The sequence below is a fragment of the Cynocephalus volans genome, chromosome 3 (assembly GCF_027409185.1).
Source record: "Cynocephalus volans isolate mCynVol1 chromosome 3, mCynVol1.pri, whole genome shotgun sequence".
Classification (NCBI taxonomy): domain Eukaryota; kingdom Metazoa; phylum Chordata; class Mammalia; order Dermoptera; family Cynocephalidae; genus Cynocephalus; species Cynocephalus volans.
In genome coordinates this window covers 77,376,831-77,394,390 of record NC_084462.1, presented here as the reverse complement: position 1 = coordinate 77,394,390, position 17,560 = coordinate 77,376,831, and the positions used below count along the sequence as shown (strand labels likewise).

General features: G+C 33.6%; 1 protein-coding gene across 4 annotated transcripts in view; it reads right to left on the bottom strand.

The window, feature by feature from the left end:
• The window catches only part of VPS13C (vacuolar protein sorting 13 homolog C), a 172,241-nt gene that overhangs the window by 97,501 nt on the left and 57,180 nt on the right, over positions 1–17,560 (bottom strand). For all 4 annotated transcript variants that reach the window (XM_063091557.1, XM_063091558.1, XM_063091559.1 and 1 more), the window contains exons 19-29: positions 16,211–16,325; positions 15,431–15,567; positions 14,376–14,499; positions 12,182–12,299; positions 9,796–9,925; positions 9,067–9,145; positions 8,255–8,394; positions 5,146–5,299; positions 3,432–3,511; positions 2,012–2,071; positions 453–615 (exon numbers count right to left, since the gene is read on the bottom strand). In XM_063091557.1, coding sequence (XP_062947627.1) covers positions 453–615; positions 2,012–2,071; positions 3,432–3,511; positions 5,146–5,299; positions 8,255–8,394; positions 9,067–9,145; positions 9,796–9,925; positions 12,182–12,299; positions 14,376–14,499; positions 15,431–15,567; positions 16,211–16,325 — 1,300 coding nt within the window. The remainder of the gene's footprint in view (positions 1–452; positions 616–2,011; positions 2,072–3,431; positions 3,512–5,145; positions 5,300–8,254; positions 8,395–9,066; positions 9,146–9,795; positions 9,926–12,181; positions 12,300–14,375; positions 14,500–15,430; positions 15,568–16,210; positions 16,326–17,560) is intronic.

Genomic DNA, 17,560 nt, shown 5'->3' with positions numbered 1-17,560 from the left:
GGGTTAAGCAGCAGAGTCAGGATTAGAACTGAGTTCTTTCTAATCCAAAATCTGGGTTCTTGGCCAATTAGACTCTATACCTAAACTCTTGCCTTCATTTCTCTGGGTTTTGATTTCCTTAGTGTAAAATGTTAGGAAAGACTCTCTATGGAGCTTCTTCAGGAGCCCCTAACAGTGGAGGAAGAGCTCAGTATAAATATGGGTCTTCTTCCCCTATTGCCTACCTAAAGGCAACCCCCAACACCACCAAAATAAGAATAAAAACAAACATTTTTTTAAAACAATAGTGTTGATTACATTGGCCTTACATATCAGGTGCCAACATACAGAATAAGGCAGAAGGGAGTAAAATGGCATTTAAATGACTTAATGAGATAATCACTAAGATTTCTTATTTATCTCCATAATTCTAAAACTCTTGCTAAAAAGAAACAAAAAAGTGTTTCTCATACCTTTCTGCAGAGTTGAACTTTTCTGCTGTTTTTCAGTTGGAATTTGTACCTCCTTGGTAACTCCCATGTTTTGACCATCTGATGGAATAATGGTTGTCAGGTAATTAATAGAAGAGAGAAGAGCTTGTGTTTGTAGCAACAAATTTAAAGATGAAAAGGCCACCTAAAAATGTTTTAAAAAGAGAATTAGTTCTTCTTGGCCAATTATAACCTGTAGTCTCCATGATGAACCCAAAAGGCTCCCAGCTGGGCTTGCATCACCGTTTTCTACCACTTGTAAAGAAGAGAGAGGAGAGGAAGATTCACTACCCCCTTAAATAAGAAATACATAGAGAGTAAATCACACTTCACATATTTCAGGGGCACATTAGACTATCACAGTAACCTAATTACTCTATTTCCCAAGCAAAATGATCATGAAGCTTATAATCTGCTTCTCTTGGTCATCCTGATATTCAACATAAATATTGCTTCTTGGATCTTCAATGGACTATTTATTAAAATAACATAAAATGTGTATCAGAGTATGAAACTCCAGAACTACATTTGCTACTACTATGTCTAGAAATGACTTCAAATGTGGCACTGATGAGATTTAAATATAAAAAGTACAATTATGAGTGAGTTCTCAGTTACTAAATGATCTTCTAAAATCACAATATTGGTCCTATCATTTAAAAAGAAACACAGAATATATAACTTATAGGGAAACAGTACTACATTTCTTAAAACAATGACTCGAGAAAACTAAGATAGCAATACAATTTAAGAATATGTGGTTTTCTAATAGCAAATTAAAATAAAACAAAAATCTCTGTTTATAGGGGCCAGCCCATGGCTCACTTGGGAGAGTGTGGTGCTGATAACACCAAGGCCACAGGTCCAGATCCCTATATAGGGATGGCCGGTTGCTCACTTGGGAGAGCGTGGTGCTGACAACACCAAGTCAAGGGTTAAGATCGCCTTACCGGTCATCTTTAAAAAAAAAAAAATCCTCTGTTTACAGAAAATTGTTCTTTTTTTCTCCCATTTCCTCAAAACACTAAATGGATATAAAAACTGTAAAAAAAAAGGTTCACAATATTACAATAGATTCTCCCATCTCTCAAAAGTGGGATCTAAAACTCACCTGTCTCATTTTCTTTTTAATGTCACCCACAAGTATATTTTGCCTCTTCTTTCTCTGTACTACCACCTAAGTAGTATGGCTTCAAAAGTACTCAACATCTCTCCTTGTATTTTATACACTTTTTCACACCTGCATTAAATGATGGTATGTAGTTTGGTTTGTTTATAACCTTGTTCTTTGTAAACTGAAGGTCCCCTGTTTATAGCATTCCCTTCTTCAGAAATAATACTCAAACTTTTAAGGACTTTAGGATGTGATTGAGTAAGTCAAAACAACAGCATTACTAAGATGAATCATAAAGACAGATCATAATAAGTATCTTACAAGGTTAATTGTTGACATAATCAAGATCCAAAAAACGTTACCCAGTCAATATTCCTCAGAGGATACTAGCAAATAGGATATTTTTTTTTTTAATGGAATTTCTTACCTTAAGTGTTTGTTCAGTTTTTTCAAAAGTTGTTTGAAAACTAGGTCCATTCTTATCAGCCTGAAAAAGGAAACAAATGTTTGAAAGAAGAAATTAAAACCAAAGTAAATATATCACTTATTTATAATCTCTGGTTAATTTCTTTATATTTAGTTATAAATGTATTTTTAAGTACATTATATATTTGTCATTAGCTTAAGCCTACATCCACATAATTATTATAATTGTGCAAATATGTTCTCCTCTTCAAACACTGGAGGACATTCATTTCTGGGAAACTTCAGTCAGGTGTCAGAACGACGAACTCTGAAGGTTGGAAGGTATAAGATCATGTAGTCCATCCATCACCTAATGCTTCAATCCCTCTATAAAGTCTTCAGCAAGCCTATTTTTTGATATCTCCAGTGAAAGAAACCTCATTTCCTTACAAATTCAATCTTCAGAGAAACTCCGATTTAACAATACTGAGTCAAAAACCTATCTCCCATCATAACAACACTTTGGTCCTAGTTCTGTCCTTGGGAACAAAATAGTAAATTCAAGCTCAAAGGATTACCTCCTGTGAGAAGTTTCCTGGCCTGGCTAGTTTCCCTGCCTCTCTGCTTTGTGCTTTTATCAGAGAATCAATCACATTATATTTCAGTTGTTGTTTACATACCTATCTCCTTACCAGTTTAAAATTTTCTTGAGGACAGGGAATGTTTTTCATCTCTGTATCTCAAGTGCCTAACAGTATAGACATTCAGTAACGCACATAGACATTCAATAAATAGTTGTTGAATGATTAAACAAATCAACTAATCTTGAATGAAGCTAAATACCATCAGTTCCTTTAGCATTTCTCCTACAATATATTTATTTATTTTTTTTTTATTTATTTTTTTTTTTTTTGTCTTTTTTGTGACCGGCACTCAGCCAGTGAGTGCACCGGCCATTCCTATGTAGGATCCGAACCCGCGGTGGGAGCGTCGCCGCGCTCCCGCACTTTCCCGAGTGCGCCACTGCGCCACGGCTCGGCCCACCTACAATATATTTTTGAGTTCCTTCCCAATCCTGGCAGTTCTCTTCTGAACCCAATTCAATCTGACTTTTATCTTTTTTGATGTAGGATACTCAGCCAAATGTCACCTACATATACAACCAGCGTAGGTATGTGAAAATGCCCCAGAAGATGGAAGTAGTACCTAATTTATCCCAAGCTTCCATCTCTGGGGACAAGAAGCTTAGTGGCTTTGTAATATCCCTGTACTTAAGTGAAAGAGAAAGAAGATGTACAAATGGAAAAAGAAACAAGAGATATTCCTATAATTAAAAACTGTGGTACACATCCAGAAACTTTAGTAATGTACTGTTATCTTTTTCCTTTCAAGAGTATAGTCTAGATTATACAATAAATATATAATTATTCTATGGTCCTTACCTTAATATATTCCACTTTTAAAAGATCTAATCCAGGTTTGTCAGAAGAGCTAATCAAATGAAGAGGCTTCTTTTTGGATCCTAGATTAAAGAAAAGGTTTTTTTTTTTTTTTAAATGTTTCAAATAAATTGCTCATTTTTAATTTTGGAACTTTCTATATGTCTTTTTCTTTTTTAAAAAATTTGCTACTTGAGCATTAAAAGAATATCTGTGCATAAATGCTAAGGCCATCACTGGCAAAGAAATAAAGCAATCCAAATCCCTTACATTTGGCATCTAACTTACTTAAAAACATGTGTATTTATTTTCATTTGATTTTGTATATGTGTTCAAAAATAATCAAAACTTCTCTAGAAATTTTTAAGGCCATTATGTACATTTGTGGGGCAATAGTGAGACTACAGGTGTAAGAATCAAGAAATATAAATTCTAGTTCATCTCTATATTCTTACTAAAAACTATTTAAATTCAGTTTCCTCAATTACATAACAAGGACATTGTACCAGAAAAATCTCTAATATCCTGTCGGGCTCTAAAATTCTACGAACAAATAATTTACTTATATTAAATAAATTTAAGTAATTTTCCTTTGTTTAACTGAGAAAGACAACTTACATAGAAAAGACTTTTTTTAAGGGAGGAGAATTGTTAAACTTCTTAACTTAAAAACAACAGGTACTACCAGATGTCCTCTACACCCTTATGCAAATGTACCAAGCAACTGCCTCTAAAAGCCGTGGAGGGAGAAGTGATTGATCCACCATTTTATGTACCTTCTATTACTTGCAGCTCTATAACTCCTGCTTCTGAGACATTTCAGAATTCTCCCTTGACCTCCAAGGTCATAACCTTCCCTAAAGGAAAAAATAGCCTAGAAAATTTATTATTTATATTTTTTCTCCTCAAGACATAATGTAAACTCCATCTTACGCTGTGCCTATTGAAAATTACTAACATAAAAAACACTATTTTTCTTCTAAACTAAGGTTTTAGTTTCAACTATTAAAAAATTACAAAACTTTATTAAAGCATTAAGCATATATTAGTAAATACTAATTACTGTAGATTCATCCATTCCTTCATGCCTCAAATATCTCACACAAGACATACACTGAAATCAATAAACTATAAGAGCTTTGAAAAGAGTTAACTTTACATCCTACCATTTTTATTTTTATAACCTGGTACTTCTTGTGATAAATGAACACTCCTTAACAAAAAGAAGGTGGCCTTCAATATCATAAGACCAGAGATGAACACTAGGTATAGCCATTCATGACATATATGATACTGAGTAAGGCACTTAATCTTTATTTAGCGTTTCTTTGTGTGTAAAATGGGAATAATGCTCCCTATATCAGGGGGGATTTACATGGACTCTCTGAGGCAATAGATCATAGTAGTTAAGAATATAAACCCTAGGGCCAGACCTCAGGGTTTCTTAAATCACGGTTCAGCCACTCACTAGCTGTGTGACTATGGGTAAACTATATAACCAATCTATGTCTTAGTTTACTTATGTATAAATTGGAGATAATAAAACTGCCTACCTCAGAGCATTGTTATAAGCATCAACTGAGTTATTATTTGTAAAGCACTTAGAACAGTACTAGCTATTTTTTGTTATAAATATTATTAAGTAAATGAAAGTATTTCAGACACTCAAAAGTGCTATTTTTATTACTGGCTATTATTTCTATTTTTTGACTATTACCTTGAATTTCATGGTAATCCAAGCTGATTTTCTTTAAATAAGATACCACCGTTAAGTCAAATGTTCTCACTGTAGCCTCTGTTCCTAACTGAGTAATATTAAATACTAAAATTGTATCTTCTTCTTTCTGTTGTTTAGTAAATTCCAAAATCACCTAAAAGAATTAGCACAGCCAATGAAAAGTTGATAAGAACCTTGAATCATACTTAAAATAACAAAAACAAAACCTTTCTCCATATCTATCACCATGAGAATAGTGAAAACTTTGTTCATATCCCTCTACTACCACAGTTATTTAACATAATTGAAAATCATCATCTTAAATTCTGTCATTGAGAATATAAGTACCTCTATAAAAATCACGATGAAATTTATCTTCCATGATTGATTTATTTTAAATTTAGTAAAACAGGAATGTATGAATTCTTCCTTAATATGATTTTCTTAAACCTGTATCTCAAAACAAAAATCATGTTTGATGTTTTATAAAAGAAGCATTCCTATTAAAGTAAAAAGACAAGAATGTTCATCATCATACTACAATTTAAATTAATTTTGGAAATGATAACGAGTATATTTAGCCAATAAAACATAAAACATATACATGGCAATTTTTTTGAAATGCAAGTTCTTTGATATGCCCATCAAGAGGTAGAGGTCCTTATCCCCATCTTCTGAATTTGGGCAGGCTTCCGAATGCTTCAATCAATAGAATACAGAAGAAGTAATACTATAATGACTTTTGATGTCAAAAAAGGCCATGCAACTCCCATCTGGGAATGCTTACTCTGGGGTAAGCTAGTTCCCATGTAAAAAGCTCAGCTATCCTGAGATTGTCGTGCTGGGGAGGCCATGAGTGTTTCAGTCAATAGTCCCAGCTGACCTCCCAATACAACAGCTAGTGTCAACTGCCAGCCCCATGACTGAGCCACTATGGACGTCCAGCTGAGACTTCAGATGACTGCCGCTCAAGTCAACAACTGACTGCAACCAAAAAGACTATACACAAAGTTATCCAGCCAGGCCCTTTCAGATTCTAAACCACAAAATTGTGAGCAAAATAAAATAGCTGTTTTATTTTAAGCTAATAAGTTTTAGGGTAACTTGACAGGCAGCAATAGTAACCAGAACAATATAAATACTGAACAAAAGGCAAAAATTAATATTATTAGCAGATGATATAATTATATAAAAAAAACCAGGACTGTCAACTGAAAAACAGTAAGATAGTACAGGTCCAATAAGGTACTAAGTATAAAATTGATATACAAAAATAAGTTTCATATAAATAAATGATTTAAATGAATGCAATGAAATCATAAAGTAATATATAAAACCATGGTTAAATATTTTTGTAACAAAGGAGAACTTTCTAAACATATACTAAAACTAGGACATAATGAAAAAATTTGATAAATCTCACTACAGAAACATTTAAAACCTCACAATGGCAAAAAAAAAAAAAAAAAAAAAAGTTATGCTGGGAAAAATATTTCAAACAGCACTGCTATTTTTTTCTTCAGTGGTTCTGATTGTTTTTCACTTCTGTCCATTTATTCAACATTCAATAAAATATTTATCAAGCATCATCTACCATGTATCAGGCTATGCCAGCAACTAAGGACAGCAGAGTGATCAAAACAAACATGGTCCTTGTTCTCACAAAGCTTACGTTCTAGAGAAAATTGGGGAAAGTGAAGGTTGCTATCTCATGTTGGCTGGTCAGGCCTCCCAATAAGATGACATTTGAGCAAATACCTGCAGGAGGTAAAGAATCAAGCCATGCAGGAAAAAAGTGTTCCAGGCAAAGGAAACAGCAAGCACAAAGAATGTGCTTTGATATATAAGGAAGAACAAAAGACAAGTGTAAGCTCTATGAGGCAAGAATTTTGCTCACTGCTGTTTTTCAGTATCTAAAACAATGTCTGGTACATGATGGCATATGTTCAATACTTACTGAAGGAATAAATAAAATACAGCTGGAGCAGAGTGAGCAAGGTGGGAAAGAATTGAAGATGAAGCCAAACAGTTACATGGGGTGACTTGTGTAAGGACTTGTAGGACATGAGAAGTCCTTTACTCTGATTGAGCCAGTGGAGGGTTCTGAGCAGAATAGTACATGACCTGATTTTCACTTTAAAAGAATCACTTTGGCTATTATAAGGAGAACAGAATACCTAATGGAAGCAGAAAACAGTTAAGAGGCTACTGCAATAATCCAAGCAAAAGATGATGGTGACTTGGACAGTACAGTACCGGCGGAAGGGAACAGCAATCATGTGAATGTATTTTGAAGTTAGAGTCAAGGGACTTACTACTATTTTAGATGAGAGTACGAGAGAAAGAAATGTCAAAAAGGGTAAAGGTAGAGAACACATCTTACTTCAAAAAAATACCAGTAATACTTAGGTTTGTACACACAATTAAAATCCGGTATTTCTGACATATTTTAGGACATGCTTTTACTTTGATCTATAAAACATTCAATAAGGAAAATCTCCATATTAGATTGGAAAATCCCCATTTTAGATATTTTGTGTTTTATTATCAAAGCAATATAAATTTATTATAGAAAATTTAGAATATATGGAAAAGTAAACAGGTAAAAATGAAAAACTGTAATCCCACCACCCAGAGAGGAACACTGTCATTTATCACATAAAATATATGCATAAGATTTTAAAGATAATTATAATATCATTGGTAATGTAATCTCTTTTTTATTCTTGAATGAAAATATATTGTGAACACCTTTCCATGTTTCCTTTTACTACATGACTTTTAAAGGCTAGAAAGAGCATATTGGAAATTTAGGTTATTTACATTTTTCCAAATTATAAACATGATAAAAACAACATTATTTAGCTCAAAAGTGAAAGTTAAAAAAAATTGAGGTAAACATGTCACAGGAATTTTCTGCCGAAAAGCAAATCCTAAACTAAGATTCAAGAGCTTTTCCCAAATAGATTAGATATACTATGGATCATTATTATATCTGTTTTAAAAAAATAACATTTCATTTTTTTTTAAACTCTGTGTGTGTGTGTGCGTGCGCGCGTGCCCTAATGTATTTTTAATATATTTTATTTAAAGACAAAAAAATACACACCTCTTTAATTTCAAATTTGAGTAAAAGATTAATGAGCTCCTCATTTGGGACCTCTGCAGCTTTTTTTAGTTCTGAACCTCGAATACTATCACCAGTCTGTGCGTCCCCCTCTTCAGCATCAAAATACTCGTCATCAGACTCTAAGATAAAAAGACATTCATTTGACCTGAGAATATGTCCATTGAAAATTGCATAACACACTCAAGCTTAAACATCCCCAAAGTAAAATTAATTTATTAGATATAGTCTTCATATTCAATGCTTTTTTAAAGTCCCACAAAGTGACTCAGCCTGGGATGTGATCATCATATTTAAAATAAAACAGCACTACTATCTTTTCTTCAATGGTTCTTTTTTTTTTTTTGCTTTAGTTCATTCATTCAATATTTAATAAAATACTAACTGGGCATCATCTACCATGAATCAGGCTGTGCCAGCCACAAAGGACACCAGAGTGACCAGAATAGATATGGTCCTGTCCTCATGAAGCTTACATTCTAGTTCAAAATTAAAAGAGACCAGTTAGGCCAAAGCCAGAGAAAAGAATCACAGAGACTGGGACCAAAAAAGTAGCTTACACAAAATCGTAAGTAAGCACTGTCAATCACAAAATCCCACTGTCAATCCCTTCATTTGGGGGCTTAAAAAAAACAAGTGACCAAAGTCACACTGTTGGTTAGTAGCACAACTAGAACTAGAATCAGTAAATTACTGTAAAATTTTCAGAGTTCCCTTATTTTCTGAAAGTTGTACCTCTGTATAACAATGTATAGGCTTGGTTTAATAGAGAAAGAATATTTTACTTTCTTTACCTGATTCCACTCCATCTAGCAATAGTGAAGTATTAAGCAGACTTTTTGTTCCACCTGAAATAACTGGAATTGAGGACACCTAGCAAAGAATACAAAAAGTTTTCTTAAAAATACTGCTATAGCAGAATTAAATATACTTACATGAGAGAAAGATTGAAAAGTAAGAGGATAGAGATGGAAAGACACATACACGCACAATACACAAAACTTCCAATAAAACATATGCAACTGACTAATGGTTATCTGAGATTTACAAATTATTAAGACTACTACTTGCATGTACAAGGACAAAACTATGTACAACTCTAGTAGGTAAGTCTATTTATCATTGTGTATTATTTAGCTTCTGTCTATTACAATATTAAAGTACATCATTGTTATGGGTCCCCAGAAAATGGTATCACCATCAGTTGGCTCTCTCAAATTTCATTTCAAAGTAGACAGAAATCCAGCATTTCCTTTATGCTGTAAAGACCAATGCCAATTAAAGTGACCTAGAACTTGTAAGTCTAACATATAACGAAATTTCATACCAATTGTTTCATTTACAATGTTTTAAAAAATATTTTCTATTTCTAGTTTTATTTAAAACACAGTTAACAGATTTGAAAGACATTGTCCTTTATTTTAGTCCTTTCACATATAAACTTTCCCTAAAATTGACTTCCACCATTACTCTAAAACAGTAGCAAAAATAAGAAATTCAGCATTTTTATTACAACCATTTACCTGTCTCTCTGGAGACTGTACAGATGATTTCTGTGGCAAAGGTATATTGTTAATCAAACATAGCACATCTTTCATCTTCTGGTCAGAAATTCTCACATGCATCAAAGGAAGTCCTCCTGCTACTTTAAATCTAAAAATACAATTCAGCTGTCAGGTTTTAAGAGCAGCTTCTCTGTATTATATAGGAGGGAAGGTACTGAAGACCACATGGTAGAGTCAAAGTTACTTTGGACATGTTTTAATCTAATTACATTAATGCCTCATTTAGACAACACTGTCAAGGAATGGGAAGTTCTAAGGAAGCCAAGTTTCCAAATAATTTAAATGTATCCTTCTTAAGCAGCCAAACCTTTTAAGCTAAGTAATTTTTATAAAAATCTTTCCAAACACAATTCTCTACCAAAAAGATTCTACATACTTTATTTCCTGGTATCAAAGATTATTCATTATAAGACAATCTACCCCATCACTCTCTATCCCCTTACTTTGCTTTATTTCTTTTTATATAAGACAGCACTTGGCAGCACCTGACATGCCATATACATACTTGTTTATGTCTCCTCTGATTAAAATGTAAGCTCCTTGAGGACATCTGCTTTACTCACTGCTGAATCACCATCGTGCTCTTATCAGTTGCTTACCTTTTGGCAGCTGCTTCTGTTTTGCTCCCTACTCAATGTAACTGCCTCAGGTTTGTATCAATAGATTTGTGGCAGCTCATAAAGCTCTTTTAGGTTCTTGTTTACCTTTGGCTTCCTAACTAAGCTGTGAACAACTCAAGTTGACAGATGCCAAACCACTAGATGGGTAACTGGGATACAGTGAAGCATTAGAGAGAAATTCATAGCATTAAATGCTACTATTAGAAAAAAATATCTCAAATCAATGACCTCAGCTTCCACCTTAAGAAACTAGAATGGAAAGCAAATGAGACCCAAAGTAAGCAGAAGAAAGCAATAATAAACATCAGAGTGGACACCAATAAAATAAAAAACAAAAACACAATAGAGGAAATAACTGAAACCAAAAGCTTTCAGAAGATTAACAAAATTAATAAACCTCTAGTCAGACTGATCGGGGAAAAAAGAGAAAAGGCTCAAATTACTAACATCAGGAGTGAGAGAGAGAACATCACTACAGATTCTTCATGTATTAAAAAGGTAATAAGGAAATATTATGAACAATTTTATGCCAATAAACTCTATAAGATGGACAAATTTCTTGAAACATCAAGTGAGGTTTATCTGGTAAACTGCAAGATTGGTTTAACATCTACATGACAGAGTGTATCAAAGAACTATTGATACATAAAACAACATGAATGAATCTCAAATTAATTATGTTGGATGAAAGAAATCAAACAAAAATGTTAAAACTCAATGATTCCATTAATGAAAAGTTCTAGAAAATTCTAACATATCTATGTGTCAGAAAACAGACCAATCTTGTTCAGGGATTGGGAGGAGAGAAGTTGATAGCAAAGCAAAGGAGGGAATACAAATGGCAGAAGGAAACTTTTGAAGGTGATGGCTGTATTCATTACCTTGACTGTGATGATGGTTTCACGGATACATAGATATGCCAAAATTTATCAAATTATAAACTCTAAGTAAATACAGCTTATTGAATGTCAATTATATACCTCTGCTATAGCTCAAATGTGTACCCCAAAAGTTCATGTACTGGAAACTTGATGTCTACTTTGTTAAGAGGGTGGGAAATCCTTTTACGGTAATTGGAAGGTGGGGCCTTTGATTATATTGTAAAGACTATGTCCTTATGAATGGATTAATACATTCAAGGAGTAATGGGCAGGGTTCTGATGACTTTAAAAGGAGAGCAAGGGAGGAGGTTAGCTCCCTCTTGCTCAGCCCATTCTCATCATTATCCTGGTGACCATGGGACCTTGTAGAGAGTTTTCAGCCAAAAGAAGGTCCTCACCATGCCTTGAGCCATGGAATTTCCAGCCCCTGAAACTAAGAAATAAATTTTATTTCTTTATAAGTTACCCAGTTTCAGGCATTCTGTTATAAGCAACAAAAATGGACTAATACAATCTTAATAAAGCTGTTTTGTAAAAGTCAGCATAAATATTTCCTAATTACCTACTTCAATATTCAGTTTCTATTTTTCATTCCCTTAGATTTTGCTCATGATTTCATGTGATTTCATGATTAAAAGAGCCCCTAATTTTTTGAAGATTTTATTTCATTGATATTGAACCTTGGATTAGATCCATTCAAAAGCACAAATCACTAACTTCTATAGAATGTAAAAGTCCAAGTACTTCTACAGAAATTTATCTTTGCTTCCTTAAAATCCAATAACTGATACAGATATACTTCACTTCGCTAATTTTCTATTACAAAAGAAACTCATGCGTTACCTGGCCATTCTAATGTCTTTTTCGACCATTGCCTTGGCCAACTCAATGTGAATATCCATGGGTTGCAATACATGCATAGTTGATGGATGCTGAAATCGACACTTTTCCCAGTTTTCCTCTTTAAAAAAATAATTTAAAATATTAAATGACTTTTTAAATTATCAGATATTCTGTGGAAAACTATTCTAAGTTAAACAGATTCAATGAATACCAATTTTTACTTCTTTCAGAATGTAAGTTAAATAACCTATATTTTTAAAATATATATTGACAGGAATTTTGATTCCTGTGATTTAAAAATAATCCTAAATACAGTCATGCACTGCCTAACGACATTTCAGTCAATGAGGGGCCACATATACCACAATGGTCCCGTAAGATTATAATGGAGCTGAAAAATTCCTTCTGCCTAGTGAGACTGTAGAGCAACACCACTACCCTCATGTTTGTGGTGATGCTGGTGTCAACAACCCTAACTGTAAAATTTGTTGAGGAGGAGTGCCTACCTTACCCCACGAGGTGACCCTCCCAAGGTAGCTCAGACCTTTAAGATAGAAAGCCAAGCACGTGATATTTTAGGTTAGACCCCAAGTGAAAGGGTTGTTGTCTACTTTAGAATTCTTGCATTGTTAAATGATTCCCACCCATCACCATAGCAAAATAAGAGTTAACTAACACTCACTGAGTACTTGCTGAGTGCCACTCACAATCCCTACCTGCAATTTAATTTTCATAACTTTGTGGGGGTGGAATTACTCTAATCCCCTTTTAACAGATAAGGAAAGTGAGGCACTGAGACTTAGTAACCTAATTAGAGGGCCCACGCTCATGCAACTAGCAGCTAGTGTAGATAATAGAAAAATTCATTGCTGTTCCCATTCATAATACACTTTCACACAACAACAAAATCATCTGATGACACATTTCTCAGAATGTGTCCCTGACATCAGTCGCTTGATGGTACTTGGAGACTGTTCATATAATATCTTGCATTTCAAAGCAAACAGGGAAAAAAATCTCCAGGAATTTATTACGCTGATTCCATAATTAGCAATCAAGGTGGGTGGTTACAGTGAAGGGGGGGTGGGGGGACAAGGGAAAAATAGGGAAAAAAACAGAGGGAAAAAAGAGGTTCACGGGGTTCCTAAGTGCAATAATTACACCAGCTTAGCACATAATCCCAAACAAAAATGAGTTTTATCAAGATTTTATGACAAAAAAAATAATCATTTTTCTTCAAATAAAGTCCCAAAGGCAAGTTTTCCAATGGCTAGCAGAGTTCTATGCAGATCTTTACTGATGGCAATGACTGACTATCCTTTATCACTCATAATTCAAATAATTATTCTTGAGTACATACAAAAGAAAAGGCAGTTTTAATGGTCTGTGTAAGGAATTAATAGCTTCTTAATATGTAAAATATATTAAGAATCAATATATTTCCCGTTAAGGAATTAATAGGCTCTTAATATATAAAAACTGGGTATTATATATTTACATATTAATAAATCTCCTCTCTCCTACTAGAGATAAACTGTTCACAGAGATTATGCCTGTCCTTTCCTTTAATTACCTACCACAAAGTGATAGACCTAAGAATATTTAATAAATATTTATTGCTTCTAGAAACTAAAGAATCAAAAATCTTTACTTAAGCAGTAGAGAACACCAAAGCTTTTGAAAAATAATTAAAATAATTACCTTCAAGATTTTAAGACTATATCTAGTATTTTGTATACATATATTTCTCACATATTTACAAAAGTAGATGTAATGCTGCTGAAATAAAGACTAGGCTAACATAGTAAAATATTTAACAGTAAAAGAAGCAAAGAAAAACAATGAGATATCCCAAAAGCACTAGTCAACTGCAACTTCCACTTTGTGTTGTGAGCAGTTTTATAGTCACATTACAAAATATAAGCCATGAATGGACTTAGAGTGAATGAAAATATAAGTCATGAATGATGCTAGGTACCCTAAGATGAATGAATACTCAAATTTTTACTTCTATTTTTAATTGTGGCAATGATTGGCACTGATAGGCTCCTATTTTAGTTTTCTTAAGTGAGCAACAGGATATTTGTGCAAAATAGTTGTCAGGGTTTATATATACACACACATATATATACACAAATATTACCAAAGCTACTCAACATACTCTCAGTATCCTAAAAGGTGAGCAATGGTTTACCTGCTCTTGCAAAGAGTAGCTGCACACTCTTTATTTCAACATCAAACTTGTCATATGCCTTATCCATTATTTCTTCCAGAGATGAATTAGTAGTCTTCTGTAAACCATGATCTTTACTGTTGAGCTAAAATGGAGAAAAAAATTTTTTCACATTAGAAAAGTACACACATCAACATACTTTACTTGTGTTTTCTTAAAACCTAACTGAAATGAAAACACTGCCCTTAATGAATTCACATTTTGCTTAATTTTCTGATATTTGCAAATACTTTGTTAGGAATATATTTCAGCATGCATCTCTATTATATTTGAGTAATAGGTACTCAGCACTTTTCATTAATTAGGAGATCAGTTACACAGCTGTCTAGGCATGCAACTCTTCCTCCTCCTATCTCTCAAGAGTCATTGCCATTTATGGCTCAGCTCCCCTACTGCACCCTATAGCCCTCATCAGGAAACAGCAGGATTTTGTTTCTTCTCCCCATTACACTAAGAGAATAATTAGGCCATTAGAACTCAGCTCAACTGCTACTTCCTTTTTCCCCTTCCCAGTGGAACCAAGGATCAATTCAAGACTATATTTCTTGAATCTTTACCTTCTAAATATATATATATTCATGTGTACAATTTCCTATAGTTGAAATGTGTAAGCAACAAATAACACTGTATGGGGGATATTCAAAAAGTCATGGAAAGATTCATATTATCTTTTAATTCTATTTTTCCACAAACTTTTTGAAGTACCCTGGTATGGAAAAACTCTGGAAACCATAAAAATTAGGCATGCTTCTCTCCAACTAGGAAAAGACAGAAATCTGTTCCTCAATGTCAAATCACCAACCATTACACAACATTTTGGGCGAGGGTGTTTGTTTGTTTTAATAGCCAAAATATGCATATATATATAAAATACTATAAACTAGACTTGTCTAAAAGCTAAGAAAAAATAAGTCCAGGTTTAGTTTAAGGGAACTCTGAGGGAAAAAAAGCAAATTATCAGAAGCTAGCTACCAAGCTGTTCAAAGATGGGCAAACAAAAACGAATATATACCTACCTGAAATGTACCAAAATCTAAAATGAGAAGATCTGACTTTTTGTGGTAGAAACCTGTCTGTGGAACTATTAGATAAGAAGGCTTCAGATTTATCCTTAAATCAAGGACGTTTCGAGTCTCAATAATATGTGTAAGTCCTAAAGAAGGCAAAAAAATAATAAAAGATTAGATGGTCAAGTTGAAATATGTAATCATATTATTTACAACTAGAATAAAAATTTTACTTGGAAAGTATTACAGAGGAGTCAATTCTTCTCACAAATTAGATTCTCAATTAATCATGTAAGGTGAAAATTACACATACTCAATGGGAAATAGTAACATCACCGCACAGCAGAGTAAACCCAACATAGCTAGTATTTTATCCAGGTATGAAAGAGTGTATTATAATATATTGGTTAAGCAACCAAATAAAATAGTTGGCTTGAGTTTAGAGGCAATGTTATCCAAAAGTATTATCTTTAAAACTAGATTCACACACAGTAGGGTTAACAGTTTCTTAAGAACTGAGCTGGAGGGAAGATTTATATCTCAAGCTCATTCTGGGACACAGGTTCTTGAATGTCATGGCAGGCAGAATAATCTACACCCCATATTATTCTCTTTCTCACCCTGTCTAGCAAGTATATTTGGATTTGTGTAAGCTGTGTCCACTGTATAATACAGCCTGAAATTAAAACAAAAAACAAAGCAATCTATACTACCTTAAATACGTTTACATTAGAACAGACAAACTTTGTAAAGTTTAGGTATTGCTTATGTACATAATCAATTCTTTACCTGTAGCTGTTCTCTCTTTAATTTCTTCCAACTTCATCAATGTAGCTGATGTTATTTGCTCAAGATCCAATCCTCTATCTGATTGAAAGAATTCAACCACTGCATTGATGGTTTTCTGTAAAAGAATTTTAGAATATAACCAAGATATACACAATAATGTCTTCCTTTTTATTGAATCATAACTGATTGTACATATCTGTGGGATACAGTGTTGAATATCAATACCTATGTAGAATATATGATGCTCAAATCAGGATTATTAGTATATTCACCATTATACAATATAATCAAAATTTGTGGCCCTTTACCAATTTCTCAATAAATCCCACTCCCCCTCCCCCTTTCCCACCTCTACTGGCCTCAGTTCCATTTTTTTTTTTCAATTTATCAATATACAATGTAGTTGACTTTCATGTCCCTTTACCAATTCCACCTTCCCCCCTCTCTCACTACCCACCCCCTCAGTTCTCTCCTTTTGAAAGTTCAAGGAATTACTGTAATTGTTGTATCTTTCTTTCTTCTTTATTTATTTTTTCAGCTCCCACTATGAGTGAAGATATTCAGTATCTCTCTTTCTGTGCCTGGATTATTTCACCTAACATAATTTTTTCTAATTTCATCCATGTTGCTGCAAATGGCAGAATTTCATTCATTTTTTATGGCAGAGTAGTATTCCATTGTGTACATATACAACATTTTCCTTATCTCGTCATCCGTCGATGGACATTTAGCCTGCTTCCAACTCTTGGCTACTGAAAATAGAGCTACAATAAACATGTCAGTGCAGGTATTGTGTATTTTTTTTCTTTTGTTGCCTGTGCTTTTGGGGTTTTATTCATTAAGTCTTTGCCCAGTCCTACTTCCTGAAGTGTTTCTCCTATGTTTTTTTTTAAAGAGTTTTGTACTTTCCAGTCTTATATTTAAGGCTTTAGTCCATTTTGAGTTTAATTTGGTATATGGTGAGAGGTATGGGTCTAGTTTCATTCTTTGACATATGGACATCCAGTTTTCCATTTATTGAAGATGCACTCTTTCCCCCAATGTATGTTCTTATTGCCTTTGTCAAAGATCAGTTAGCGGTAAGTACGTGGGTTGATTTCTGGTTTCTCTATGCTGTTCCATTGGTCCAAGTGTCTGTTTTTATGCCAGTATCATGCTGTTTTGGTTACTATAGCTTTGTAGTATAATCTGAAGTCACATAGTGTGATGCCTCTGGCTTTAATGTTTTTTTGTTTTTTTGGTTTTTTGCTCATGATTGCTTTGGCTATTCAGGGTCTTCTGTTGTTCCATATGAATGTTAGAATTATTTTTTCTATTGCTGCGAAGAATGTCATTGGTATTTTGATAGGG